Below are 28,000 nucleotides of genomic sequence, written 5' to 3'. Positions count from 1 at the left end.
ACATGTAACTAATATTGGTATAATATTTTAATTTTAAACCATTTGGTATATACTGGAAAAAAAATCACTTTCCAGTAGTGAAATCATTACTTTTATACCTGTACATGTATTTAATTACAAACGATTTTACAGTAGATACGACTTGAAATTACCTTGATGAAATCAAACAAACAAACAAAAAACTAACACAATGAATATACACAAGAGAATCAACATTGCAACAGGAGAAAATACAGATGCGCACTGACAGAAACAGGGGAACAGAATCACTGGAACACAGGCTCTGACATTTCAAAATGCACTATGATTTTAATCAACATGGCAACAGAGAAGAAAATAAAAATTAATCCCAAAAAAAGTTGAAACCGTCAGACATCATAAATGTAGAAATTGCTATAACTATGTTTCACTGTGCTCGATATCACTTCACTACAAACCGATTAAAGTTGTTTAATAATGAACCTGTATAGCAGATGCATCAGTTCCATAACAGTAATGTAGCAGCAAGATACTACAGAAAACCCCTTTTCTATGTTCACTAATTCTCAGAGTACAGCCTAGAGTGCAACTGAGATAAGAACACTAAAATAAAAACACACACTACCTACATTACTTAAAGGGAATATGTAAAATATTTATTTTATTCTCCTTGTTTAATAGTTGGTTAATTTTGTAAGATGATCAGTGGTGCTGAATTTTTACCTTCATCATTTAAACCAGGACTGAAGTATGGATAGAGTTTCTCAGTGAAAACCTGACCAGTAAAAGAGTAGATATGAGATCTGGACTTTACATCATAAAAGGAGATCAGACCCTGCTCATAATCCACAAACACCCCCACAACCTCCAGCTTTTCTCTCAGTTTGAGGGGGACAAGAGTATCATCACAAGCATTGTACTGATTCCCATTCCTCAACCACACAGTCCACAATCCATTCTGAGGAGTTAATATAATATTCCCCTTCCTGTTAATGGACTGTGTGGCAACTCCAAGATCCCATGCAGTTTTCCCTCTAACCTGCACCTCATAATAAAATCTCCCTGAGGAGAAACCCTGCTTTCCCAAAACACATGAACACTGATCAAACCTCTGTGGTGTATCAGGGAGATTCTGTCGTGTGTCTCCATGTGTCACTTGCTTCCCATCAGCAGACAGGATGAGAGATGGATGAGCTGTATCAGGATCCAGAGTCACATCCACTGAGAGAAACACACAGTGCGTAATATGAGTAACCAGGTAAATAATCAGATCATATTCATTAATATTTATGAGTATTTGTAGAGATTTCTCACCAGTTTCCTTTAACTTGTCATCGAGTGTTTTATTGATTTTCTCATTCAGAGACTGCTGAAGCTGAGACAGAGCTGTCCTCACAGTGTCCTCACTCACATCAGTGTTAATACTGATCTCAGTCCAGTTCTTGGTGTGTGGAGGGCTGCACATGGAGGAGTAAATCTACAGGAGAGCAGAAGAGAGGAGAAATCCCTCAGCATGGTGAGTGTTGTTCTGTGATGTTCTGCATTGTCAGTGAGCAGAGAGAGGAACACTGACCTGTAGGAGGTGGAGATGCTCCTCAGTGTGTGAGAGCTGCTCCAGCTCAGTGTCTCTCCTCTTTAGCACCCTGATTTCCTGCTCCAGCTCTTGAATGAGTCCTTCAGCCTGCCTCTCTGCTGCTTTCTGCTTCTCCTCCATCACCTCCACCAGATCAGCCTGACTTCTCTCAATGGAGCGAATCAGAGCAGTGAAAACTTCAACACTGTCTGCTTTCTCTTTCTCTGTGCTTCTCTAAAGGAGGAACACATTTTCATGTCCATCAGATAACACTGTTAGTGTAATTTGTTCATTTCTACATAATAAACTCATGTCATGATTGTACACACTTTGCTTTGCTCTACTGAGTGATTGATCTCTTTTATCTTCTTCAGTCGGTACTGAATCTTCTGCTGCACAACTGTGTGTGTTTTCCATAGCTGAGTCTGAGGACAGAGAGAAAGATAATATATAACATGTAATCCTTTCAGAGACTCATTAGGAAAATACAATCCAACTGAATAATTGTACAAGGCTTAACATTAATTTCATCTCAGTAATAGGATTTACACTGATGAAGATCTTTACCTACTGGACAAATTCATACATAAATCAGTGTTTCTTACTTTCCTCTCTATACTCTCTTCCTCTATTGGAACAGTGTTGTGATTCTTGTGGTCTCCTTCAGTACAGAACTGACACACACACGTCTGATCATCTCTACAGAACAGCTCCAGAGCTCTCTCATGTTTCTGGCATATGTAGTCCTCCAGGTTCTCCACAGGGTTTATTAGTTTGTGTTTCTTAAATTTGGAAACATGATTATGAGGCTCTAGATGAGTTCTACAAAAAGTTGCGCCACAATCCAGACAGGATTTCAGGGCCTCGATCTTCTCTCCACTGCAGGCATCACAAAGAACCTCAGGTTTGTCAGAGTCTCTTTTCTTCTTGAAGTGATCTGCAACCTCTCTCAGTGTTGTATTAATCTTCAGTTCAGGTCTCTTGGTGAATTTCTCTTTACATACTGGACAGAGACAGTGTTGACTCTTGTCCCAGCACTGTGTAAGGCAGCTCTTACAGAAGTTGTGTCCACATGGAGTGGTGACTGGATCAGTGAACACATCCAGACAGATCGAACACAGCAGCTGCTCTTTAGACAGAAGACTGCTGGAGTCATGAGAACCTAGATTTCATAGATTATAAGGGAAATATATAATTTTAAGAACCGTATTAAGTTACACATTATACACACATTGTCTAACTGAACTGGGTTTAAAGAAAAACATTGTGTTTCTGTTATATACGTAGTTTGATGAACAGTGTGTGCCCAATGTCCACACTCAGTATTTAAAACTTTTCATTCTATTATTTTTCGAAGTTTTTCTATTTTCTTTCACAAACACCTTCATACCAGGTTACTTTTGGTTTCTTTAACATTGTGAAAAAATCCACTGTATACTCCATTGAACTAGTTTAACTGAACACATTACAAAGTTATTTTTATGTATGATTATGTTACTTACAATAATCTAGTGTGTCCATGCTTTTCCGTCTGCGTTTTTTTGGATCTGGTGATGAAGGTTCCGCCATTTTATGCTCCTGTTAAACCTTTACATCAAGAAATTGTTCAGTTGACACATTTAATAGTATGTATGAGCTACTGAACCTGGGGTTTAAAAGTGAATTAGGAACCAATCATTAGGAAGCATATTGAATAGTTGTTAAAAAAAAGTTGTTATTACACCATTATTGCCAAATTTAAACTTTACATTGCTTTAAATGTCTGATGGTCTCCTGTACTAAAATACTAATTAATCATTTTATTAAGCTCTATAATACCTACCTTTTTGCTCTCCTTGTTTTTCTTGGAATGTCAGAATTGTCTGTGTTTACACTCTTCTTGAAGTGGTAATTGTGTCGTAGTTATATTTCTGACTAATGACTAGCAACTTATTCAGTTTCGCTTTCAATTAGCTGGTATATTACTTCCTTGTTCACTTCGTAGTGTACTAAATTAACCTAAGGAAGATCCCTCATTTTATCACAGTATGCTATGTTTAAAATAGACTAAACTTTTGGAAACATAAAGCAGAGAATATTACCATAATAAACACATTAAACAGTTCACAACACATGCATTATAAGTAACTCAAAAGGTTATTTTCTTCCTGCATCATATGATTTATTAGGCTTTTTGTGGTATTAATATCTAAACATCTTTATAGTTCCTATATAGTTCCTGTATATTATAGTTTATGATTTCCGTCAATAAAATTCTCTATTTCAAGACATTAATGTATCTTAAATAACCACAAAATTATCAAATGAACACACATTTGACAGTTTCTCACATATTTAATTTTACTCTAAATCCTTTCACAAAATAATCTGATTAATCGAACAGAGCTGGAATCACTATTCTGCTGCAGTCATTGTGTTTCGGCTCCTTGTTGAATCAACCAATCAGAGGGCGAGGTTATGCTAAAAAGATTGTGAGAGGAGATGTGTTTTTTTTATTTATATATATATATATATATATATATATATATATATTGTTTTATTTGATGTTAGATATATTAAATAACTAGCCAATCACTTGATTTAGCATTGCATTACTTAACAAAAGTTGTAATGTTTATGTATTGTATGCATTTATCTGAAAAATTGCTGGTTTATATTCCCAATCCTTCTGTCCTGACTCTCTCACTGATTTTGTATTGTCCCAAAGCAGTGTCCAAGCCTTGACATAAAAGTAGAATAAAACAGAATTGTTAAGAGTTTCTAATTCTAATGTGACAATTTGACAGCCAAATGCACAGGTTCAGATGAATTAAAATAACCATTAACAGTTGTAACATGAAGGATTGTACTGATGTGGAAGTAAAACACATCATATACTAGACAGAAAAAAATATTTGGTCTTTTAGGATCATGTATAAACAGCTTTCAAGCTCTACATATTAAGACAATCTTGACAAATATTAGATACAAGATCTTATTACTTTCTTAAAATACTTGGAAATTAACACTGATCATAGGGACAAGTTTAGCTTTTTTTGCAGAACACAGGGATCAGCACAAACGTACACTGATTCTCATTTCTCAGAGCAACGATCCAGAATCCATTATGAGGAATCTGTGTTATTAAATCCGGTGGCCCATCCAGCATGCCTTTCATGGATGACACCGGTGTGCTGATGACAGAGCCGGACACAGACGAAGTTCAGAGGAGTGAAGGTAGCAAGGTGCAACAGGATTTAAAAGGGACTGTTAAAAATGGAACGGCCAAATGAGGGGTAGGCCGAAATGAGTCAGGAGACCACCAAGGAGGTTCGGGGAATGGACTAATTGATTGACTAAATAAGACTTAGAAAAAAAAGCCAAAATGAAAAGTTTGTTGACAAATTCTTTTGTTCTCGACTTATTGATGCATTTCATCTGTGGAAATATTATTTTATGTGTTCCCTTTTTGTAACCTGGGTGGATTTTGTTGATAACTATTTTGCTGTTAAGGAAACAAGTTGAGTGTATGTTCAATTAAGACTTTTTTTATTTAAGATTTTAAGATTTATTTATTTATTTATTTTGTATACAATGGCTGTTGTTAACCTTTTACCCTCCAGCAGGCTGGTAGTAGAGAAGTCAGCCGGTCACTTAGCTGGACTTTACTACCTCACTAGTTGTGTTGGGACTGAACTATTAATGCTTCAACAAAAGGACCCCTTCACCAGCTACTCCAGCACCGTGCTATCCTTCAACCTTATGGACTGTTTACACCATCACCATATACTGGGGGGGTCAAATATATTGCCCAGTGCCAACATTGAGTGGAGCTGCTTGAATGGACTGCATGCTTTGACAGTGGGGGCCTATATGGACTGTTGAGGGGAAAAAAAGGAAAGAAAACGAACATGGAAAAAAGAAATATGGGTAAACATTGTGTTGAAAAGAGGTGTTATTTGTGTAGTAACAGCGTTTAGCTCAGGAGTTATTGACTCGGGAAACTCCAATCTTTGAATATGCGGCCAACTTCCCACTCCTTCAGTTCTCTCCAGCGCTGGAAAGCTGATCCTATATTAACACGGGTCCTACTTCTTGCCTTATTGTAAGCCTTTTTTTGCTTTCTTTCTTTGTTTTTATCCCCCATGTCAACGTTAAAACCGCTTTCTGCTAATGTCACACATGCACTCTCACTACAGATGGATGGACCTCAAGGGCCACTGAAAGATTCCTCATGGTGACAGCTCACTAGATTACTTCGGAGTGGGAAATGAGAAGCTGCGTTTTGCAGACACGCCCCATTTATGAAAGTCATATCAGTGAGCATCTCTCTGAAATGCTGACAGACGGGTGAAATAGCATAATTGCTGTTACTACAGATAATGCTAAAAATATAGTGAATGCTATTGATTTAGCAGCAGTTTTAGCAGTTAACCTTGGAGCCAAAAGTGCAATCTCACTAAACCAAGTATCCCGACTCTTGGGGAAGGTTAGGAAGGTGGTTAGCACAACCGAAGCACAACAGCTGCCCATGTCCTGAAAACCAAGCAGGATATGCTGGAATTGCCTGTTCACAAACTAATTCATGATGTAACAACTCGTTGGAACTCCATATATGACATGTTAGACCGTTCTGTGGAGCAACAGGCTGCCATCTACTCTGCAGTAATGGACAAGGATATGAAGAAGAAAGTCAAGGACATTGCATTGTTAACTGAAAGTGAGACCAAACTGGCAGAGGGTCTCATTAATATTCTCAAACCTCTGAAGAATGTAATCACCCTCATGAGCACAGAAACATCCCCCTCAGTTTCAACGATTATCCCACTGCAGAAGATGATACTGAAATCCATGACATCAAGTGCAGAGGACAGTACCACCATCAAAGAAGCTAAGGCAGCCATCACTAAAGACCTTAAAGGCAGATACAATGACCCTGGTGTTCAGGATTATCTGCACAGAGCCACAGCACTTGATCCAAGATTCAAGTCCCTGCCTGATCTGGAAGAAGCCTGTGTTCAGAAAATCTACGATGATCTAACCACGGACATTGTGGACATTCAAAAGCAGGTATTGTGTTTGTTTGTTTTTTGTATCTAACTTAAATTTGATTTATTTAATATATTATAATTTTTTAGTTTTTTATCCTAATGATAATTGCTGTTTTATTTTTTATTTTATTTTTTGGACTAAGCCAAGCATATTTAATCTATTTGTGCCTTTGTTAAATTTTTCTATTTCCCACTGCCCATTAGAGAATAACTTTTTGCTTCCAGAAATAACTGGAAGAGACAGGGACAATAATATAGGCTTTTCCATGAGAGCTATTTGTTGTTATTAACGTTTCCAAAATGTCTATTTTGTCATATACTCATCAGGGTCCAAGCAGTGAAGCCCAAGCGGCCAGTTCATCCTCTGGAGCGGAGCCAAGGCCATGAGAGACCTCTCCTCCCCAGAGCAATAGTATCTGAAGATTTTTTTAAAACAGAAGAAAGAAGAACAAAGCCTTTGTCAGACATCATTCATTAAGAGGATGACGATCCACTTGCATGGTGGAAGAGCAATGAGCATAAGTATCCTCACATTGATAAGTTAGCCCAACGTAACCTCGGTGCCCAAGGTTCATCTGTGCCAAGTGAACGTGTTTTCTCAACGGCTGGGGGCATAGTCACTGCAAGTAGGTCTCGCCTCTTGGCAGAAAATGTGGACAAAACTGATATTCTTGCAGAAGAATATGAAAATTAAGTGAACAGAAGAGTGTTTTTTTTATGAAACATTTTATAGCAATTTTGATAGCCAGCATCTTTGTTTTTATTATTTAAATATATACAGTGGCACTTTAATCTCTAGTTTCCAAATACTGCATTTTAATTTCAAGTGAAAGAAATGTATCCTCACTCTCAGGGAATAGAAACATTGTTTATACTGTTTTTGTGTTAAGATGGTTAAACTTATGCTTGACTTTATGATTATGGCCTTTACTATTGTTATAGCCTCATTATTATGTTATTACACTATATTATATATTTATGTTTAAAATATTTTGACTTGCAAGAGTCAGAGCTTAATTTCAGTCTTTGTGTGCTAAAAATCCACATGTTCCTGTAGAGATAACAATATACAATATACCTTTTTTTTGCCAAATAAACGCAAAGCATGTCATCGTCAATGTCTTCTCTCTTGCTGTATCAAAATCTCACCTAGCTTTTACTCAGAGATGCTCCCAATAATTTGCTTAAAGTCAAGTCAAATTCAGTTAGTGCATGATTACATTACAAAAATGTTAATACTGTATCCTAAACTGTGGATAATTAAGCTAATAAGCTATATATCAAATGCTGAAGGAAATTTCTGGAGTGTTGAAGATTAAAAGAAAAAATAACAATAAGAACAGTACAGAACCAAAAACATGCTGAGGAGTATGCAGTATGCAAAATGTCTCCAGTTCCTGTAATTTTTCTGGGGTGCCTTGCACAAACTGCACAATTAAGATGTCCCTAAAGTGGCAGAGACAGTAATGGGCTCCAAAACCTTCACCTTTTTCTGCTGTAGCCATTGGAGGGTAAATCCTGCCTCATGCTTTGGATTATTGTCATTTTGGAACATCCGAGAGCTTTCCTTGTGCAGCTTTCATGCGGTAGAATGCAAACTGTCTAGTATTTTCTGATAACATGCTGCATTCATTTTGCAGCTTACTCAGCCCTAAAACCTCCATTTTTTACAGTGGGGATGACATTTCCCTGTTGACCTTGTTTACTCCTCTCCAAACATAGTGTTTATGGTTGTGACTATAAAGTCTTATCACTCCAAATGTCTAGGTTATGTCTGGCATACTGAAGGTGGGCCATTTTATGGCATGGGCGCAGTTACAGCTTTCTCCTGGCACCTTTTCCATGCAGGTCATTTGTGTAAAGTACCTCCTTATTGTGCTCCTTGTACTACAACACCCCTTTTTTCAGAGCAGCCTGTATTGCTCTAAGATGTTTGTGGGTTTTCTTTGCATCCTGAACAACTCTTCTGGCATTAGTGGGTGAAATCTTTCTTGGTCTACCTGACCTTGGCTTAGTATCAACAGAACCTCTTGTTTTCCACCTCTTTATCCAAGTTTGAACAGTACTGACTGACATTTTCTAGTGTTAAGATATCTTTTAATGTCCTTTTCATGGTTTATAATTTATATATACCTTATCATGCAGGTCCACTGGCAGTTTTTTTGTATTAACCGTGGTGCAGTATCCTGCCAAGTTGAGGCATCACCTCATGAGCTGAGAAACTCACTGACTATTTATACGCAGACACAAATAACAATTATAAATAAAAATGAGTCACAAGTGTGGAAACGTCCCTTTAATAGTCATTTAAACCTCTGTGTGTCAAACTGTGTGTTTGTGACCAAACATTCAAGGATATGTAAACTTTTAATCAGGGTTGTTAAGGTGACTTCAGTTATCATTAGGTTTTAAAAAGGAGTCAAACAACTATGTGATAATTAATGACTTCAAGTGACCAATATCCTTAAATAAGAAATAAATATTCAGCATTCATATTTTCCAAATAAATGACAAAGTTTAACAATTTCTTTCATTGTACAAAATTTTAATTGTTGCCCTTAACATTTACTGAGTCCATCCTTTTTACATTTACAGCATTTGGCAGACACCCTTATCCAGAGCGACGTACATAATTGCTTAAATCTCTATCATTAATGCTGGCTCACTAGGTTACATACTTAAGATACCATGAGTTTAAAACATTGTTCAAAAGTTAGTTAGTTAGTTAGTTTGTTTGTTTTTTAAATAAATAAATGCAGAAGATAGAGAAGGAAGTGCTAGTTGAAGTGTTTCCTGAATAAGTAGGTCTTCAACCGCCGTTTGAAAATAGTCAGTGACTCAGCTGTCCAGACCACTAGGGGAGGTTCCTTCCACCACCTTTATCCTCTTTGGGCATTCATTTTGATGTGTAAGAGATTTCTCAAATGAATCCTCCTTCATCTTCTCAGGACACAATGAGAAACTGACTGCATTCCATCGTCTCCCATCACTATGTCTTGTGCAGCTGCACAACTATTTGTATGCAGTTCTTGAGGATTCTGTTGGAAGGTTCGACATCTCATTGTCCTTCAAGAAATCTTGGAACATTGAAGAGCAAAATTGCCTGCTGTTGTCAATGACAATGTATTCAGGGTTGCCTTCATTAGCAAACACTGTGGTTATAAATGTCAGTAATGTATCTGTGATGACAGATGAGGTGAAAGCCACCTCATGGCCATTTAATGTGGTAGTGAAGTAGTGTAATGGCATAACGACCATGTATCATGACTATGTGGCATGCACAGCAGTCTCGAACAGTCCCATGAGATCAACATTGTCATTGACGCAGTGTCTACAGTATATGGTGTCATTAATGTCACTGATCTTAGCTACACTCTCGGCATTAGGATTTGACGAGGCAGTGGGCCATTCTGAATATCTCACTGTTAAAATACTCAGTTGAATACAATTACTTTCAAAATCAATCACTGATGTGTACACAAAAATGTAAAAGAATATTTTAAATATAAAAATAATATTTATGCTTGGACAATTCCCTGCCAACACATTAGTGGTGTGTGTGTGTGTGTGTGTGAAGTCAAGTCAAGTCAAGTCAAGAAGCTTTTATTGTCATTTCAACCATATATAGCTGTTGCAGTACACAGTGAAATGAGACAACTTTTCTCCAGGATCAAGGTGCTACTTAAAACAAAGACAGGGCTAAGGACTTGTAAGTAGTCTTAGCCACATAAAGTGCAGCTGTGCAACTTGGTGCAAACAGTGCAGGACAAGACAGACAAGATAGTGCAGGACAAAAGACAGTGCAGGATAAAAGACAGTGCAGACATAAAGTGTCTGAGTGTCAAAACAAGTGCAGTCACAAAGTGTCAAATTGTACAAGACAATACAAAAGGTACAAAAAATGCAATACACAAAAGACAATAAACAGTAACAGAAACAGCGCCGACCGACCAGTGTATATACTGTATGTTCAAACAATATTTCATGCAGTAACATTAGAATGAACACAGTTTCTTAGCAGCAGGTCCTTGGGATAATATAGAATTGTGCAAAAAACAGCAAAAGACTGAAATATTGTATAGTATGTGTGAAATGGCTGAAATATTGTACAATATGTGCAAAAACAGCTGAAATGTTGAGCAGCATGTGCAAAAACAGCAGAAAAGTGTGCAAAATAGCATGTAAACAGTTTGGTGGATTGTAAGCAGCATGTAAACAGTATAATGTGTCAGTGTGTGTGTTTTGTGAGGATCTATGCAGTCCATACAGATGATGTGTGTGTATGTTGTGCTCAGTATAGTACAGTTCAGTTATTGAGAAGTCTGATGGCTTGAGGGAAGAAGCTGTTACACAGTCTGGTCGTGAGGGCCCGAATGCTTCGGTACCTTTTTCCAGACAGCAGGAGGGTGAAGAGTGTGTGTGAGGGGTGTGTGGGGTCATCGACAATGCTGTTGGCTTTGCGGATGCAGCGTGTGGTGTAAGTGTCCATGATAGAGGGAAGAGAGACCCCAATGATCTTCTCCGCTGTCCTCACTATCCGCTGCAGGGTCTTGCAATCCGAGATCGTACAGTTCCCAAACCAGACAGTGATACAGCTACTCAGGATGCTCTCAATGGTCCCTCTGTAGAACATGGTCAGGATGGGGGGAGGGAGACGTGCCTTTCTCAGCCTTCGTAGGAAGTAGAGACGCTGCTGGGCTTTCTTGATTGATGGCGCTGATGTTGAGTGACCAGGTGAGGTTCTACGCTAGATGAACACCAAGAAATTTGGTGCTCTTGACGATCTCTACAGATGATCCGTCAATGTTCAGTGGAGAGTGGTCACTGAAGTCCTGAAGTGTAGAGAGGTCACTGTAGTGGTCACTGAAGTTACTGAAGTGCTCTCCTGAAGTCCACAACCATCTTTTTAGTTTTATCCACATTCAAAGAAAGGTTGTTGGCTCTACACCAGGCAGTTAGTTGTTGCACCACCTCCTGTGTGTGTGTTTTTGTGTGTGTGTGTGTGTGTGTGCGCGCGTGTGTCTTGTGGCATGTGATTTTGTTAACGTTCATGTTCGCCCTTCCCTTCCCGTCATTCCTATCCGCTCTTACACTCCTGCTCCTCATGTTTTTAATTACCTTGCCTACTTATAACTGTTTTCTTGTCCTCATGTCTTGGTTTCTGGTGCTCATACACTGCATTTCTACTAGCAGAAGAATATAGTGTGTGTATGATATAGAGTGAAATAAACCAGATGTTCAACAGAATTACATTTGTTGTTAACTGTCATAAGGTTCAGCCTCACTGCTGGTTAAATGATTACAATATTTACAGCTGCTGTACAACAAAGTCTCTCTTCTTTGTTCTTCATGAAATCTATTTTTTTCTGCATGCTGTACTTCAGAGCATCAAACTTGGATTAGTCAGTTTAATGAGGAAGTGGGACATAAAGAGGAGGAATCATTTCATTGTAGCTGCACATCTGCAGGAGGGAGAATTGAATGAGCACAGAGACAAAATATACAACTTTGTTTATCTGTCTATATTTGAGCTTTTTTGATAATTCAATTCAATTCGTTTATTTGTATAGCGCTTTTTACAATAGACATTGTCTCAAAGCAGCTTTACAGAACAAACATAGGGCAGAAGGTAAACATAATTAATGATAAAGGAAATAACGAATAATAAAAGAAATAAGAATTAACAGAATATAAATTCTAGATTATTATTAGATGTATATAGTTCACAGTGTGTATGTATTTATTCCCCTATGAGCAAGTCTGAGGTGACTCAGGCAGCAGTGGCAAGGAAAAACTCCCTTAAATTGGTAAAGGAAGAAACCTTGAGAGGAACCGGACTCAAGGGGGAACCCATCCTCATATGGGTGACACTGGGGGTGTGATTGTAATATACAGTCAGTTAAATGTTGTATTGGTGTAAGGATCATGGACTTCGGATCATGGACTATCAGGAAGACTATTCCAAAGTTTGGGAGCTAGATAAGAAAATGCTCTACCACCTTTAGTAGACTTAGATATTCTGGGAACTACCAAAAGTCCTGAGTTTTGTGATCTCAGAGAGTGTGAAGGATTGTAACGTGTTAGAAGACTAGTTAGATACATGGGAGCTAAACCATTAAGAGCCTTGTACGTAAGTAGCAGCAGTTTGTAGTCAATTCTAAACTTAACAGGTAGCCAGTGTAGAGATGATAAAATTGGGGTTATATGATCATACTTTCTTGTCCTAGTGAGAACTCTGGCAGCTGCATTTTGGACTAACTGTAACCTATTTATTAAAGATGCAGGACAACCACCTAGTAATGCATTACAATAGTCCAGTCTAGAGGTCATGAAGGCATGGACTAGCTTCTCAGCATCAGATACAGACAGGATGTTTCTTAGCTTGGCAATATTTTTTAGGTGGAAGAAGGCTGTTTTCGTAGTATGAGCGATATGATTTTTAAAAGACACCAAGAAATAAATATCAGATGGTTAAAACAAAAGTTTCATCAACCAAAATAGCACAATATTGTGATCACTTATCCTGTAAATAATAAACATCCTGTTACAGATGGAAAGCAATAAAAATACCCCATAATTATATATATATATATTCTATATTATGAAAAGTTATGAACAATTACACAATGCTTAATATCATCTATAATTCATCCATCAACCAAGTCGTATTAAGTTCCACTTCACTGTACCATAACAAAGTTTTTCAAACAGATTTTTTCAACCACATTAAACCTTTGGGCTTAATTTTTAAAAATGTTTAAAGAAATACAGTAGGCAATTTGAACCAATTCAATGTGCCACAAAGTTACAGAAATAGACAAAGAGGAAGCTTCTGTAGAAAAAAGGTGTGACTAATGAAAAGTATCAACGTGACATAAAATGAAAATAAAAGTGTTGACTTAGACAAAGAAGCTTCTAGCGTCGTCTTATGATACTCTGTCTATCAGGGAAAATGCTTTGGTGTGTGACTCTTATTCTTGTCAGCTTTATTGAATCTCGATCAGGTATGAAAACTCTGTGTGTATGTATGTGTGTGTGTGTGTGTGTGTGTGTGTATGTGTGTGGAGTGACAATATTAAAAATAATACTGTTTACTTGAAGGCACAATTTACGTCACATTTCAAATGGAAAAACAAAGTTCATCTGCAGTTGAATTTCTTGTCTTTCAAGTTACAACCCTGACATATTTAAGTCTCAATAGAAATTCACCATTTGCTATTTCACTTCCTCTGGCATCATGTACAGAGCCTGACAAAACGTAAATGTAATTGTATTTATAATTCCTTTTCCATTTGCGTTTCCAACATCTGCACATAAATAAATTATTATTGGCGGGTTATATGATGTCATTCACCGTCAACCGCCTCGTGGTCAGTGAACAGGACAGAACACGTGTGAATTATTTCTCTACTGATTACCTCTTACTGTAAAGACATATAATTTTAGACAGGTTAAGTGAGTTTGTGGTCTTAACAAACAGCAACATTAATAATGCGGTTTTCACCAACATCAGAGAAGTGAATGAAAGGCTTTCTGTCTGTATTTTAAGACGTCTGATCCAGAGCTGCAGCAGCCGGGAGATTGACTTTGTCATTATACTGTTATACTGACTTATTTTTTTTTTATACTGGCTAATGTTCAAACAAAACAGACATGCAATCTTATTTCAAAATGTAAACAAATTAATATATCTGATGGACATACAAATAATTAACAATCAGAAAGACAAATCGAGAGAAAAAAGTAACAAAAAGAGACTTATTTAAATTAACTTCATCAAAAAGTAAAATCAGGGGAGGATGGTGGCTTAGTGGTTAGCATGTTCACCTCACACCTCCAGGGTTGGGAGTTTGATTCCTGCTTCCGCCTTGTGTGTGTGGAGTTTGCATGTTCTCCACGTGCCTTGGGGGTTTCCCCCGGGTACTCCGGTTTCCTCCCCCGGTTCAAAGACATGCATGGTAGGTTGATTGGCATCTCTGGAAAATTATCCGTAGTGTGTGAGTGAATGAGAGTGTGTGTGCAATGCGATGGGTTGGCACTCCGTCCAGGGTGTATCCTGCCTTGATGCCCGATGACGCCTGAGATAGGCACAGGCTCCCCGTAACACGAGAAGCTCGGATAAGCGGTAGAAAATGAATGAATGAAAAAAAAAGTGAAATCATAGTAAGGCCTATTGTATTATTAACCCATGTTAATGTTTTATACATCTGTTTTATTCTGTTTAACCACTGACTGAAGTTGGGATTTGATTTAAACCACCTACATTTATGAATGAAAAACTTAGCCATACAAATCAAAAAGTTAAATCAAAAAGGAAGAAAGAAATGTCTAAACTTTCAATGTTCGTTTCACAAAATACACAATTATTCACCTCAATTTGAATTAGAATTTTAGTTTTAAAAACTTGTTTCTGGGATAAATCTCATTTAATATTTTGAAGTTGACTTACTTATCCTTCAAAGGAAGGTTTGGGTAAAATGCTTGTAAAAGATTTCTTACAACTATATTTGTACATTTTCTATCACAAAAGTACTAGGAAAACCTTGGAGTACTATCTTTAACCATTAGTTACAGACAGACAATATACTGTTTTATGAAAATAGCACACTGGTAGGCACGGGCAAGAGTAAAAAGGTTCATAATTTATTTGTGTTGTTGCGCAACAGGACCCAACGCTCCTCATGTAGCATGAGAGAGGAAGGGCCCTGATCATTCATTATATTGTGATTTTATAGACATGATTCAAACACAGAGACTGAAGGAAGGAAAACATCCTCAATCATTGGCTAGATGCATAACGACTGTTCGTCTCCTGATCAGGAGAATCTTACCCTTACCGAGGTCTGCATAGAGTTGTTTATGAGCCAACTCGTCTCCAGCTTATGCTGACCGTCTTTTATACAAACAATCTCTGGTAATAACAATTTCTAGTCACAACCAACTTCTGGTCCTGCACACAGAAGGCCAGAACTTCACAAACAGCTTCTTAGTAAAAATTTCATCACAATACCAAAAAGAATGACACTTTAACCATTTTAATTTTAAACACCATTTATAATGTTGAAATCAATTGCATTTAATCCCCATCTCCATAAGATCCTCTTTTGTAAGGTTTTGACACTATTTTATCATACATGTTGATGGTAAGGAGAAGGCTGGGTAAATGATCCTGGATAAACTATCCATCTTAGACAGAAAGATCCTGCCAAAAATTGTGAGATCTCTCTGCAGCCATCTGTTTAAAATGTATTTACATTTATCTATATTATCCATATATTTTTATCAATAAAATATATAAAATGTTATATATTTTTAGATATAATGATTCCCAAATACTTTATTTCCTTCTTAATTTAAATGTTGCATAAAGACTTTAGTGGGCAGTTATGTACAGTAGAGTTTACATTTCACATACAGTATGACTAGATTCAACATTAAACCTGAATCTTTAGAAAATTGTTTAACAGAATGCAGAGCTAATTGTATTTGATGTTCATTTTTAAAAAATAAAGTTGACATCTGCAAACTGCATTATTATTATTTGACTATCTAAAACATTCTGCAACAGTTATAAACAATAGAGGTGCTTTTCCTGAGAGTTTGAGTGAAATGTTGCCTTTCTGTAGCTCCTCTTTAAACAGTGATGTTCTTCCTCTCTAAGACTGAGCCTGACCTTAATTTCTGTCTTCATGATCCCTATAGAGATGCACTAATGAGTCTTCTACATATTTCTTTATGAAATTAATAAAAACACTAAGTTAAAGAGTAAATAAAAACCGCACATATTCTGTTCGAGACAAAGGTTGACTGTGAATGATGTCATTGCAGATACAAAAATGCCCCATAACATAATCCCAAATCCCCAACAATTATTGAAAGGTTTAAGTGCAGATATTGGAAACGCAAATGTAAAGGGAATTGTGATTACATTTAAGTTTTGGCAGGCAGAAATTGCTATTGAGATTAAAATATAGCAGGTATGTAACTCGAAATACAGAAAATTCAATTACAGATGGACTTTGCTTTTCCATTTGAAATTTGATATACATTGTACCTTCACATAAACAGAAATGTAAAAGGTTTGAATTGTGGCTGTTTTTACAATGACAAATAGGAAACGCAATTGCAAATATTATTTGCCATTCCTTTTTATTATTTTCTGCAAAATCGATGCATATGTGTGTGTGGCTGTTTAATTTGAATTTGAAAACTTGTTTTATCAAAACTGATATTTTGTGCTTATATTTTTATTGAGTCGAAGGGGACGATTCTCAGTCATCCATGTGAGTTTATCTGGAAGTTAAATCATGTCAAGTGTACTTCTTTCTAATTAGATCACAACGTTTCACTGCTCATCTGAGTAACTTCTTTAGCCTGAGGGAATGGCAACACATGGCAACTTAAAGATATTTAAATAGAAATTCTTCTTTGTGAAAAATGATGTACAGTAGACCACCACTTGGCAACATGCTGCAGTTGCACAAAGCACATACAGTAGAAATGTTTAAAACGAATGCATTAAACTAGCAGTACGTTCAGAGAGGTTCAGAAACATCAGCTGCAAATTCTTCCGCATACTTCACACATTAACAAACTTGAAGCCACACCGACTGCATGTAGAAACACGCTGTAATCTGAGAAAACATCAGAACCATTGCAATAAACTGAAAACACAGCATACATTGTTTATAAGGAAATGGAAATGTTTTAAAAGAATGCGTGCTATCAAGTTTCCTTCAAGTAGTATATAATTATTCTACATCCCATTTCTGAAGTGATAATACAAGCATCATGTGTAAATGCTTTGTTGTTGTAAAGAACATGAAACCTGCACAACGCCAGGTTTATTCATACATATTTTCTTCTCTTTTTTAACTTTTATATAAACAACAAAGCACAAATTATTTAGGTATCTTGCTAAAGATAAAGGAATTTTCTTGCTTATATACATAAATAAATATGACCAAAACATCAAGCGCTAACAATAAAATAGTTTAAGTAAGATTAACCTGTTCACATAAAGTGTATGTGTGCAACCTTGTTCAAACAGTGCAAGACAAAACAGTGCAAACAGACAATACACTTCCTGGTGGGGAAATTCTTATTTACAATAATTCCTATAGCACCTGAACACAGCAGAACTACTTTGCAGAGCATTCTATTTATTTTACTTCAGTTCTAACAGTTTGTTTTAATATTATCAGTCTTATTACTGCATGTATGCAAGTTGTTCTTAATGTGAATTAATATAAAAATAATAGAAATACAGGTTCCCCTACAACCTCTTTTTCCTCTTCCTATGTTCTTTTTTATCCCATGTGGCACCATCAAACACGTAGCAGTTCAAGTTACAGTCACATTTTCAGATGTTTAATTTGAATTATAATTTTTTGTAAACTTTTGTAAACAAAATATGTATTTTCCTAAATTCATTTGTTGATTTATATCTATTTTACATCAGAATATCATTCATCCACCAGAACAGTGTGACTCTGATAAGTGACTGTTGGAAACTACTAACATGTATTTAACTTTAATGTTTGCCATGAATGACCTGTATTTCTTTAATGTGAACTTAAATGTTTTTATGTAATATGAAGTGAAGTGACGTGAAATACGGCTAAGTACGGTGACCCATACTCAGAATTCGTTCTCTGCATTTAACCCATCCAAAGTGCACACACACAGCAGTGAACACACACACACACACACACACACACCATGAACACACACCCGGAGCAGTGATACATAAATACCATACATTTTTTTCTGACAAAAAGTGTTTTTCTGTAAAAATATGTAAAAAGTCAGTCATGTTACATGGACAGATTATAGTGATATATTGTATTTGCTCTTTTTTTTCACCACAATACAGAGAGTTTACAGGTGGTTGGACCAGAAGAGACTCTTGTTGCTATATCTGGTGAAGATCTGGTTCTGCCCTGTTTTATCAAACCCAACACCAGTGCTGTGGACATGACAGTGGAGTGGTTCAAACTATATGTAAAGGACTCATTAGTGCATCTCTACAGGGATCATGAAGATAAAAATGAAGGTCAGGCTCAGTCCTATAGAGGAAGAACATCACTGTTTAAAGAGGAGCTACAGAAAGGCAACACTTCACTCAAACTGTCAGATCTGAAAATCTCTGATGAAGGAGAATATAAGTGTCTTGTTGAGGACAAATCCGGGTCCGATGACATCACTGTGAAGGTCATTGTAGAGGGTAAGATCAATTTCTGTAATGAAGGTTTCACAAAATTTCAGAAAAACTTAATTTAGCTTTGTCTTGTTTTTAGTATTAATGTGTTGAACCTCTGTTGGGAAGATTTCATTACTGATGTTTTATTATTATTGATGTTTTCTTTTCTAATTGATGTTTATTACTGTCTGTTTGTATCAGTAAAATCTAATTTTTTTTTTCTTTATTGACTGTAGCTCAGGGAAGTCACCCAGTGATCACGATGGAGAGTTTTGATAACTCAGGAGGGATTAATCTAGTGTGTGAGTCCAGAGGCTGGAACTCTGAACCTGATGTTCTGTGGCTGGACAGAGAAGGAGTCACTCTGACTGCTGAAGATACACAGATACACAGACACACCAAGGGCTTTAGTGTGAAAAGCCACATCACTGTTTATGATTATAGCGACTCTAACAGGTTTTACTGCAGATTTCAGCAAAAACATCACATGATGGAGACAGAAATTATCATCAGTAGTAAGTGACTGTGAACATAAAACTTTTATACTTCAGTTAGATTGTTACATTCTACTGTAATCATAGATTAAGGTAATTAATAATGACACATGAAATTATTATTTTAGCTCTTACGGGTCGCCGTGCCGTGCACGGCACGGAAGTCAAAGTGACCACTAGGGGATGACCCAGAAACAAGCTTCAATTCAACTTTAAAGCATCAAATCCTCCAAAAACACGAAAAAACCTATTTACCTAGTAAAGTTTATACTCTCAATATTTTTTTAAGCCCACACACAAAGCACAATATGATTCACAGCCTTCATACAATTAGAAAAATGTTTTGGACAAAACTGACCTAGGTGGCGCTAGACCGGTTTTTCCCTTACCTTTAGACGCGTCTCTTTCTTCACTGGGGTAATATATTCCAACACAAATAATCCACAAAAATCCACACAGGTCCAAGGAATTGAAATCTGTAAGCCTTTTAATCCAAACGCAAATATTCCGTTAGTGTTCTGAAAACTGGAAACAGAAGTGCGCCATCATCTCGTTTTGCCGCTCTAACTCCTAATTGGGATATTCAAAGCCTACGTCATATTTATAGCCCAGGTCCTAACGAATCAAATAAGCCCTCATTTGAGCCAATCGGTGCTTGTATGGCAGAGATAGACGGCTGAGAAGCCAATGGTGGCATGACCTCATTTTTGGGAACCCGCCTTTGACTGACAATTACTCCTTCCAATAGCAATGAAATGGGCTGGGACCTATACAGCTGTTTAGCCAATAAGCAGACGATTCCAACGGTATGCGACATGCCGTATGTTCTTTGCCTGTGTCTGCGTGAACTGGATGCGCAGAAGAATTCTTGCGTAATCCCTGACCTTTTGTCCCTCTCACAGCTCAGGGTGTCAAGTTACAGGCCTGTTTTCACACCAGAGTGATAGAGAGAGAGTCTAGGCTTGTTTATGGCTTGTCAGACTGAGCCTGCAGCCTTTTATTTCAAAGTTATATAGTAAACAAGTACACAAAAACGCTGCACCAGACGACCATGTCCGTAGAAAAATATTCATATAAAATCCATTTTTGGGTCTTTTGACTTGAAAATTTTTTTTGGTGAAATCCAAGACATGTGGCTATGACTCTCAGTTGTTGGTTTGTCCCTAGCATGTTCCAGAAAAATAAAATTAATCAGTTAACTTTGTGTAATTAAGGCCTAGAATCAGTCTAGTTTCTGAAACTAGAGAATCTCTTCTTTCAAATGAGACCAGGCTCTCCCCTCTGTGTCAAAGTATGTGGGAGCTGTACCACTTTTTGTTGGGCAAGTCATATAGGCGGAGGTCCATACTGCAACACTGTTGTGTGTAATAATACACATTGTACCATTCAATTAATTTATAGGTACAATGTGTAATAATACACATTGTACCTATAAATTAATTGAATGGTTTAAAATATGTGATGTATTAAATGTGGTTTATTTTAGGTAAAGTCTTTGGTGGTTGGAAGTGGTTTGTTGGGATTTCAGTTTCAGCATGTCTTATTGCTGTTGGATTGATCGTAACTGCAGTTGTTTGTCACAAGAAAGGTAAAATTTAATTATCTTTATTTAATGACACCACAACATTGTTATACTGCAGATTATAAAACAGCCATTTTAGACTTAACATAATTAATTGCGATAGAACTTTTTACACTGTACATAAATTTACAATGGATATAAAAAGACTTTGATACTCAATGTGAAATTGTAAAAGTTTAAAAATTAAGTAAAAACAAATAGAAAAGCTTAAATACATAATAAAAATTTAAGTTACAAGAACCAGTTTGCATATGTTTTATATTTGGGGATTTGGGGATTAGTCTTCAGAATAAGCCAATCACCTTCAATCTCATTTTAAAAAGTAATTAGCATAAAGCTGTCATCAATTGAATTATTCTGATTAATTCTAAATAAAGTTCAGCTGGATTTTTTTTCACATCACTAAGAAAAGGATTTCCCTCCAAAAATTTGTAAATTGTCAAAACTTACCAGGGAGGCTGCTAAGAGACATGCAGCAACATTAAAGGAGCTGCAGTAATATATGACAAGTACTGATTACTCTCTTAATGGTTTATTTTAGTTTATCTTTTTACATCACAAATCTGGCATTTTAACTGGGTTGTATAGACTTTTTATTCCCATCATATTAGCAGAAAATTACAATCCACAATCTATAGACATTGTAATGCCAGATGTCTGGTAGAGGACACAAGAGGAAATAAAATGATGATAGTGTAGGCACAAGTAAATGCTGCTAAAATAAATCACTTCTATACAGAGCAGAGAAACAGATCAAATCTACTCGTAAAATAAATAAATAAATAAATAAATAAATAAATAAATAAATAAATGACACATGGAATGATTTATTTAATTTAATTAAAACTTATTACACATCTGAAATATCAGAAATGAACATTAAATTAATTATTGTTTAACAACTTTAATGATAAAACTTTTATTAATATTTTGCTAACTTTTCTAACATTTGCTAATCTACTGTCACTCTCTATACATTTTATAGCTTAACCACAACACAGCCACCAGTCTGTCAGTCACTTATGTAATCTGCAATATTTTGTATTGTCAGTGTTGCAGTGTGTAATCATTTTCGATTTAGAATTTTCACAAAATATTTCAAACCAAATTGTTTGTTTTTTTTACCACAGAGATGCAGAAGCAGTCCAAATTTGGGAAATTTTTTTGTGCTATTAATATCATAACTATGATGTAACTGAGCAAATGATAGATAGAACATCTATGAAACAATCAACAGACTAAAACCTACAACAGAGAATTAAATAGTTAATTTTGACCAGATATTATTGCATGTAGATGAGCACAATGTCTTAGTCACCACATTTCTGCTGTCCGCTTTGCAACTATATCTGACTAATAATTGTAATATTAACATTTTAATATTGTCTGTTTTCAGAGAGGCAAATACAGAGGCTGGAAAATGGTAATTATACCTGAACTTCTTAACTATTTTATACAGAGGAGAAGCACTGTGTGTTGAGATCATGAGTTTCTGTCATCAGCACTGCATATTATACTGCTGCTTTTAATGCTGAGACTTCACCAGGAGTGACTGTTTATAAGAAACCTGATGGGGAATGAGCTACACCTTTACCTTTAGTGCTGAGCTACATGTATATCATAGGCAGCAGCAATATTTTTCCTCCTTAAAAATAGGTTTTGTTGATTGTAAACATTGACTACAGTTTACTAGTATAATTTTAGTTGATACCTTACATTTGTTATTTTGACTTACTTTTTTAACTTTTTTTTACTTAACTTATTTTGACTTACTCAGGCCATCAGACTAATTAACAGCCATAACTAACACAGCCTACAGCATACTTCCACAATATGGTATGCTACACATTGCACTCAACTTCAACAGTTCAACACTGGACTACACACACACACACACACACACACACACACACACACACACACACACACACACACACACACACACACACAGAGAGAGAGAGAAATTGCAGAACCATTTACATACAGGTGAAAAATGTGCAAAATGCTTAGTACCAGGTGAAACGTGCAAATGTGGAAAATGTGGAAAGGATGCAATGTGCTCATACATATTCAGTACACACAGTGTACTACTAGACATATTTACAATGCACTATACATTTTATATATATATATATATATATATATATATATATATATATATATATATATATATATATATATATATATATATATATATATATATATATATACTGTGTGTACTGACTATGTATGAGCACATTGCATCCTTTCCACATTTGCACGTTTCACCTGGTACTAAGCATTTTGCACATTTTTCACCTGTATGTAAATGGTTCTGCAATTTCTGGACCTTGCTCCCATGAATTTCACTCACCATGGCACATGTGCTGGGGTGATGTGACAATAAAGGTGACTTGACTTGACTTGACTTAAAATGATTAACTATGTGAGCTAGAATTTTATACATTTGTTTGTGTGGTTTAAAATATTTCAAACAAATTTGTTTAAATAAATGTGTTTAATCAAATCTGTTTTATCTTCAGAAATGAAGACTGAGAAGGAGAACGCAGGTGAGAAAGTTTTTTGTGCTTTTCAGAACATATTGATTAAACAAATTATAGATAGAACATCTATGAAATGATCAACAGACTCCAACCTCCAAGAGACAGACAATTAAAATGTGTTAAGTAGTGAGAGGTGTCTTCAGTTATGTGTTCACACTAAATAAAAGTAATCACAAAGGTATCTGGGAAGTTTGTTGGGTTGTTTAGGCTGCTGTAGTGATGTAGGTTTCACACAAAAGGTGTTTAAAACGGGTTTAAGACAATGTTAACTGTTTACTGATATTTTACAGATTAGGTGTGTGTGGTCAGAAGTAAATAAATGACAGAGATGGACGATATTCTTACTCATAACTAAATGATCACTAAACAGAAATATCTGACACTTTAATAGGCGTGTACTGTATAAACTTTTTATTTCTGTTGTATTAGCAGAAAATTACAATCCTTAATCTACAGCTATTGTAATGGAAGCTGATCCACAGGAGTCTTCAATCTTATGCACAAAGGTCTGGTGTGGCCAGAAAGAAAAGTTATTTGAATGGCGACCTGCATAGTGCTTTATAAACATAGCATAAATATTTTATAAAGCAGTGCTGAAAAAAAATGTCTAGAATGATATTAGATTCTTTAAAAGGAAGAAAAAACAATTATTATAATAAATTGACTGATCTAAGATATCTGAGATATGAAAAATCTTGACGCTTGGAGAATATAGAATGTAATGAATATAAATTTGATTAACACTTTAGTTTTAGATCACTAACATGATTTGTCTGGCAGTCATATGGGCTTCATAAAATCAATAATGCTCTATAATAGATATATTAGTGGTTAGCACGTTTGCCTCACACCTCCAGGGTTGAGGGTTCGATTCCCGCTTCCGCCTTATGTGTGTGGAGTTTGCATGTTCTCCCCGTGCCTCAGGGGTTTCCTCCGGGTACTCCGGTTTCCTCCCCCGGTCCAAAGACATGCATGGTAGGTTGATTGGCATCCCTGGAAAATTATCCGTAGTGTGTGATTGCGTGAGTGAACGAGAGTGTGTGTGTGCCCTGTGATGGGTTGGCACTCTGTCCAGGGTGTATCCTGCCTTGATGCCCGATGATGCCTAAGATAGGCACATGCTCCCCGTGTGTAGCGGTAGAAAATGAATGAATGAATGAATGAATGAATGAATGAATGTATTAAACAGTATCCAATAAGTATTTACAGTAAGTAGATCTCTAATTTTAATATTTTTCTCTTTTCAGAACTGCAGAGACTGAATGTGGAATACGGTAATTACACCTGATTTTGTGAAAATGTAGGATTTTCTGTGAGTGTAATATTTCCAGTTCCCTCCAAACGTGTTGGGTTGTAAAGTCAATTACATTTTGCTCTACACTGAACACTGCTTTGAGATCAATATGTGAACATGCAACAATAGATCAGATTTTCAGCCTCCTGACATTTATAGCTAGATGTGTTAAACAACTCAGAAAATGTCACCTTTTGTCTGAACCTGTGTCTTTTCAAGTGATAGAAATGATTGAAATGTGACTGATACGTGTTCCTCGTTGCCCAAAAGTGCCCTGTTAATCACACAGTACTGAATGTTTTCTCTTGATCTGAGCTCCGTGTTTCTCCTCTGAAGCATTGGCTTTAGCCAGTGCAACAATTTGGGAGGATCTGAAAAAAGTAAGAAATGTGACGATGGTAGTTGATGGCAAACATTTGTGAGAGCTGTGAAGAAAAACTCAAAACAGCATTCAGTAACATCACAAACACCCTCCAAAGAGCAGAAATATATTCACAATGAAGTACAGAGATGAGACGCCAAAGTGATGGAAAGGAAGAAAGGTTCTGCTCTTGATCCAAAACATATGAGCTTATCTGTGAAAAATAATGGAGGTGTTGTCTTGGCTTGGGCTTTCATGGCTGCTTCTGCAAACAGGCTCACTAATCTTTATTTATGATGGAACACAGGATGGTAACAGCAGAATGAATTCAGATGTTTACATTCTGTCTGTCAATTTACAGAGAAATTCACCCAGTCATATTGGGAGGAACTTCAACATACAACAAGACGATGACCCAAAACACACTGCCAGCAAAATACTGAACTTAATCGGGGTGAAAATGGAAGGTTTTATATTGGCCAAGTCAAAAAGCAAACCTTAACCAAGCTGAGCAACATTTCACCTCCAATTTACACCCAAAACAAACAATAACTGAAAGAAGCAACAATAGTAAAGCATCTATCACAAAAAATGCAATAAATGAATAATAATAATAATAATAATAAATAACTTTATTTTGTATAGCACCTTTAAAAGTAGCATCTCAAAGTGCTTGACATAAAAAGATGAAATTAATAGATACACAACATTACAGGCACTAAAACTAACCATACAAAAAATAAAAAGCCAATAAATAACAAACAAAGTAATCACATAAAAGCTACCCTACAAAAGTAAGTTTTAAGGTGGGATTTAAAAGCACCCAGGGATTCAGCATTTCTAATCTCTGAGGGCAGGGAATTTTGTACTTTAGTGTATATATTATGATGTTGTGTTTGTTTAATAATACTTTATTTGGACTATATTGTCATTAAACTACTACATGTTTTCACAGAGTTATTAAAGAAGAAGAAATATGCAGGTAAGAATAATTCTTCACAGTTCAAGGTCGGGGGCATGGTGGCTTAGTGGTTAGCACGTTCGCCTCACGCCTCCAGGGCTGGGGTCTTGTGTTCCTATGGCTACTCCGGTTTCCTCCCCCGGTCCAAAGACATGCATGGTAGGTTGATTGGCATCTCTGGAAAATGGTCTGTAGTGTGTGATTGTGTGAGTGAATGAGAGTGTGTGTGTGCCCTTGGATGGGTTGGCATTCCGTCCAGGGTGTATCCTGCCTTGATGCCCGATGACGCCTGAGCACAGGCTCCCCGTGACCCGAGGTAGTTCGGATAAGCGGTAGAAAATGAATGAATGAATGAGTTCAAGGCCTCAGATTAAAACTGTATCCTAACTAAATCCTAACTGTAATAATAAGTGAAAAGTGACGTGACATACGGCTAAGTATGTTGACCCATACAACTCATATCACACACTGTGTGTTTCTCTCAGTGGATGTGACTCTGGATCCTGATACAGCTCATCCTGAACTCATCCTGTCTGATGATGAGAAACAAGTGAAACATGGAGACATACGACAGGATCTCCCTGATACACCACAGAGGTTTGATAGAAGGCCCAGTGTTCTGGGAAAGCAGGGTTTCTCCTCAGGGAGATTTTATTATGAGGTGCAGGTCACAGGGAAAACTAAATGGGATGTTGGTGTGGCCACAGAGGACACTAACAGGAAGGGGTATATTACACTGACTCCTAAGAATGGAATCTGGACTGTGGCACAGAGGAATGAGACTCAGTATAGGGCTTGTGTTGGTCCCCCTGTCCCCCTCACACTGAGAGAGAAGGTGGAGGTTGTGGGGGTGTTTGTAGATTATGAGGAGGGTCTGGTCTCCTTTTATGATGTAAAGTCCAGATCTCATATCTACTCTTTCACTAGTCAGTCTTTCACTGAGAAGAAACTTTATCCATACTTCTATCCAGGTTTAAATAAAGGAGGTACAAATTCAGCACCACTGGTCATTTCTCCTGTTTAAGACTGAATGAATTTTCACCTCACAAATTTAATCATCTATTAAATGTTGAGAAGAAAAAGAAACATTTGACTTTTTTTTTAGTTAAATTTTAGAAACACATATTTCCTTTTAAAATGCTGTACAGATTATTTTTATACCTGGTTTTAATTGTAATCCTAAAGTCTGTTTTTTATGATTATGTGACATTATGATTGTGGAACTTTGTCATTACAAATCACATAAATAAAGATCATTTACCGTTTACTCTGAGTTTTACTGCAGAATTTCATTTGATCAATAAAATGTATAAAGTTCAGCTGCTGATGTCTGTGTAGATAAAAACAAACCTTATCAACTTTTTATCTTTAAAACTTCATCAAACACAAACATCAGATTCATATTTTATTTAGAAATAAAAATCTCAGGTTAAAATCTCTATCAGCACTATTAAGCAAATGTCTAAAAGGATGGACAGCAGAGGGAGCTTCATTAATATTCATAGTGTAAGTGCTACCTGATTGGTCAGTGAAATGTTCTGACGTGTCATGTTGATGGACGTGACCGTTTTATGACGGCTGTAAAAAAAAATAGAAAATCATCATTAGGAGGACAAACTAGAGCAAGAGCTCTCAAGTGTGATGCATTGAGAGTGACAGTCACTCATTTCAATCTTTTGTCACGCCCTCTCGCCACACATTGTATCTCACACGCAGAGAAACGTACTAATTATTATATATTTAATATGCCACAGCGCCCAAAATGTATCAGTTCACAATGCTGTCTCTATGTGACCGGTCAGGAATAAAGCGCATCTCCCCTGGCGTTCTTCGTCGAGCCTGGCACTTATCAGCCAGTCAAAAAAAGAGAGGCTTCACAATTGCCAATCAGAAAATAGCACTATTGTATCTGGCTAAGATTTAATGCAACAACCAATGAAAAAAAATCATATCCTGGAATTGTTCAGCATCATCCTTGTTC

The 28,000-nt window shown here is 36.5% G+C and overlaps 2 protein-coding genes across 2 annotated transcripts; one reads left to right on the top strand and one right to left on the bottom strand.

Moving 5' to 3' along the window:
* Positions 1-12: 12 nt before the first annotated feature.
* On the bottom strand, positions 13-3,442 carry LOC125145170 (E3 ubiquitin-protein ligase TRIM39-like). Its single transcript, XM_047816062.1, has 7 exons — positions 3,375-3,442; positions 3,055-3,139; positions 2,158-2,714; positions 1,882-1,977; positions 1,553-1,786; positions 1,294-1,456; positions 13-1,200 (listed from the first exon to the last, which is right to left on the bottom strand). Exons 2-7 carry the CDS (start codon positions 3,119-3,121, stop codon positions 665-667), a joined length of 1,653 nt encoding a protein of 550 aa, XP_047672018.1. The 5' UTR covers positions 3,122-3,139; positions 3,375-3,442; the 3' UTR covers positions 13-664.
* Positions 3,443-13,350: 9,908 nt separating this feature from the next.
* On the top strand, positions 13,351-27,043 carry LOC113657000 (butyrophilin subfamily 2 member A2-like). The gene is made up of 10 exons (XM_047816448.1): positions 13,351-13,586; positions 18,458-18,808; positions 19,021-19,299; positions 20,765-20,866; positions 21,991-22,021; positions 22,240-22,283; positions 23,383-23,409; positions 24,651-24,677; positions 26,014-26,040; positions 26,505-27,043. Exons 1-10 carry the CDS (start codon positions 13,511-13,513, stop codon positions 27,041-27,043), a joined length of 1,503 nt encoding a protein of 500 aa, XP_047672404.1. The 5' UTR covers positions 13,351-13,510.
* Positions 27,044-28,000: the final 957 nt, after the last annotated feature.

The sequence above is a fragment of the Tachysurus fulvidraco genome, chromosome 1 (genome assembly GCF_022655615.1).
Source record: "Tachysurus fulvidraco isolate hzauxx_2018 chromosome 1, HZAU_PFXX_2.0, whole genome shotgun sequence".
NCBI classification, from domain to species: domain Eukaryota; kingdom Metazoa; phylum Chordata; class Actinopteri; order Siluriformes; family Bagridae; genus Tachysurus; species Tachysurus fulvidraco.
This window is presented reverse-complemented; position numbering and strand designations above follow the sequence as displayed.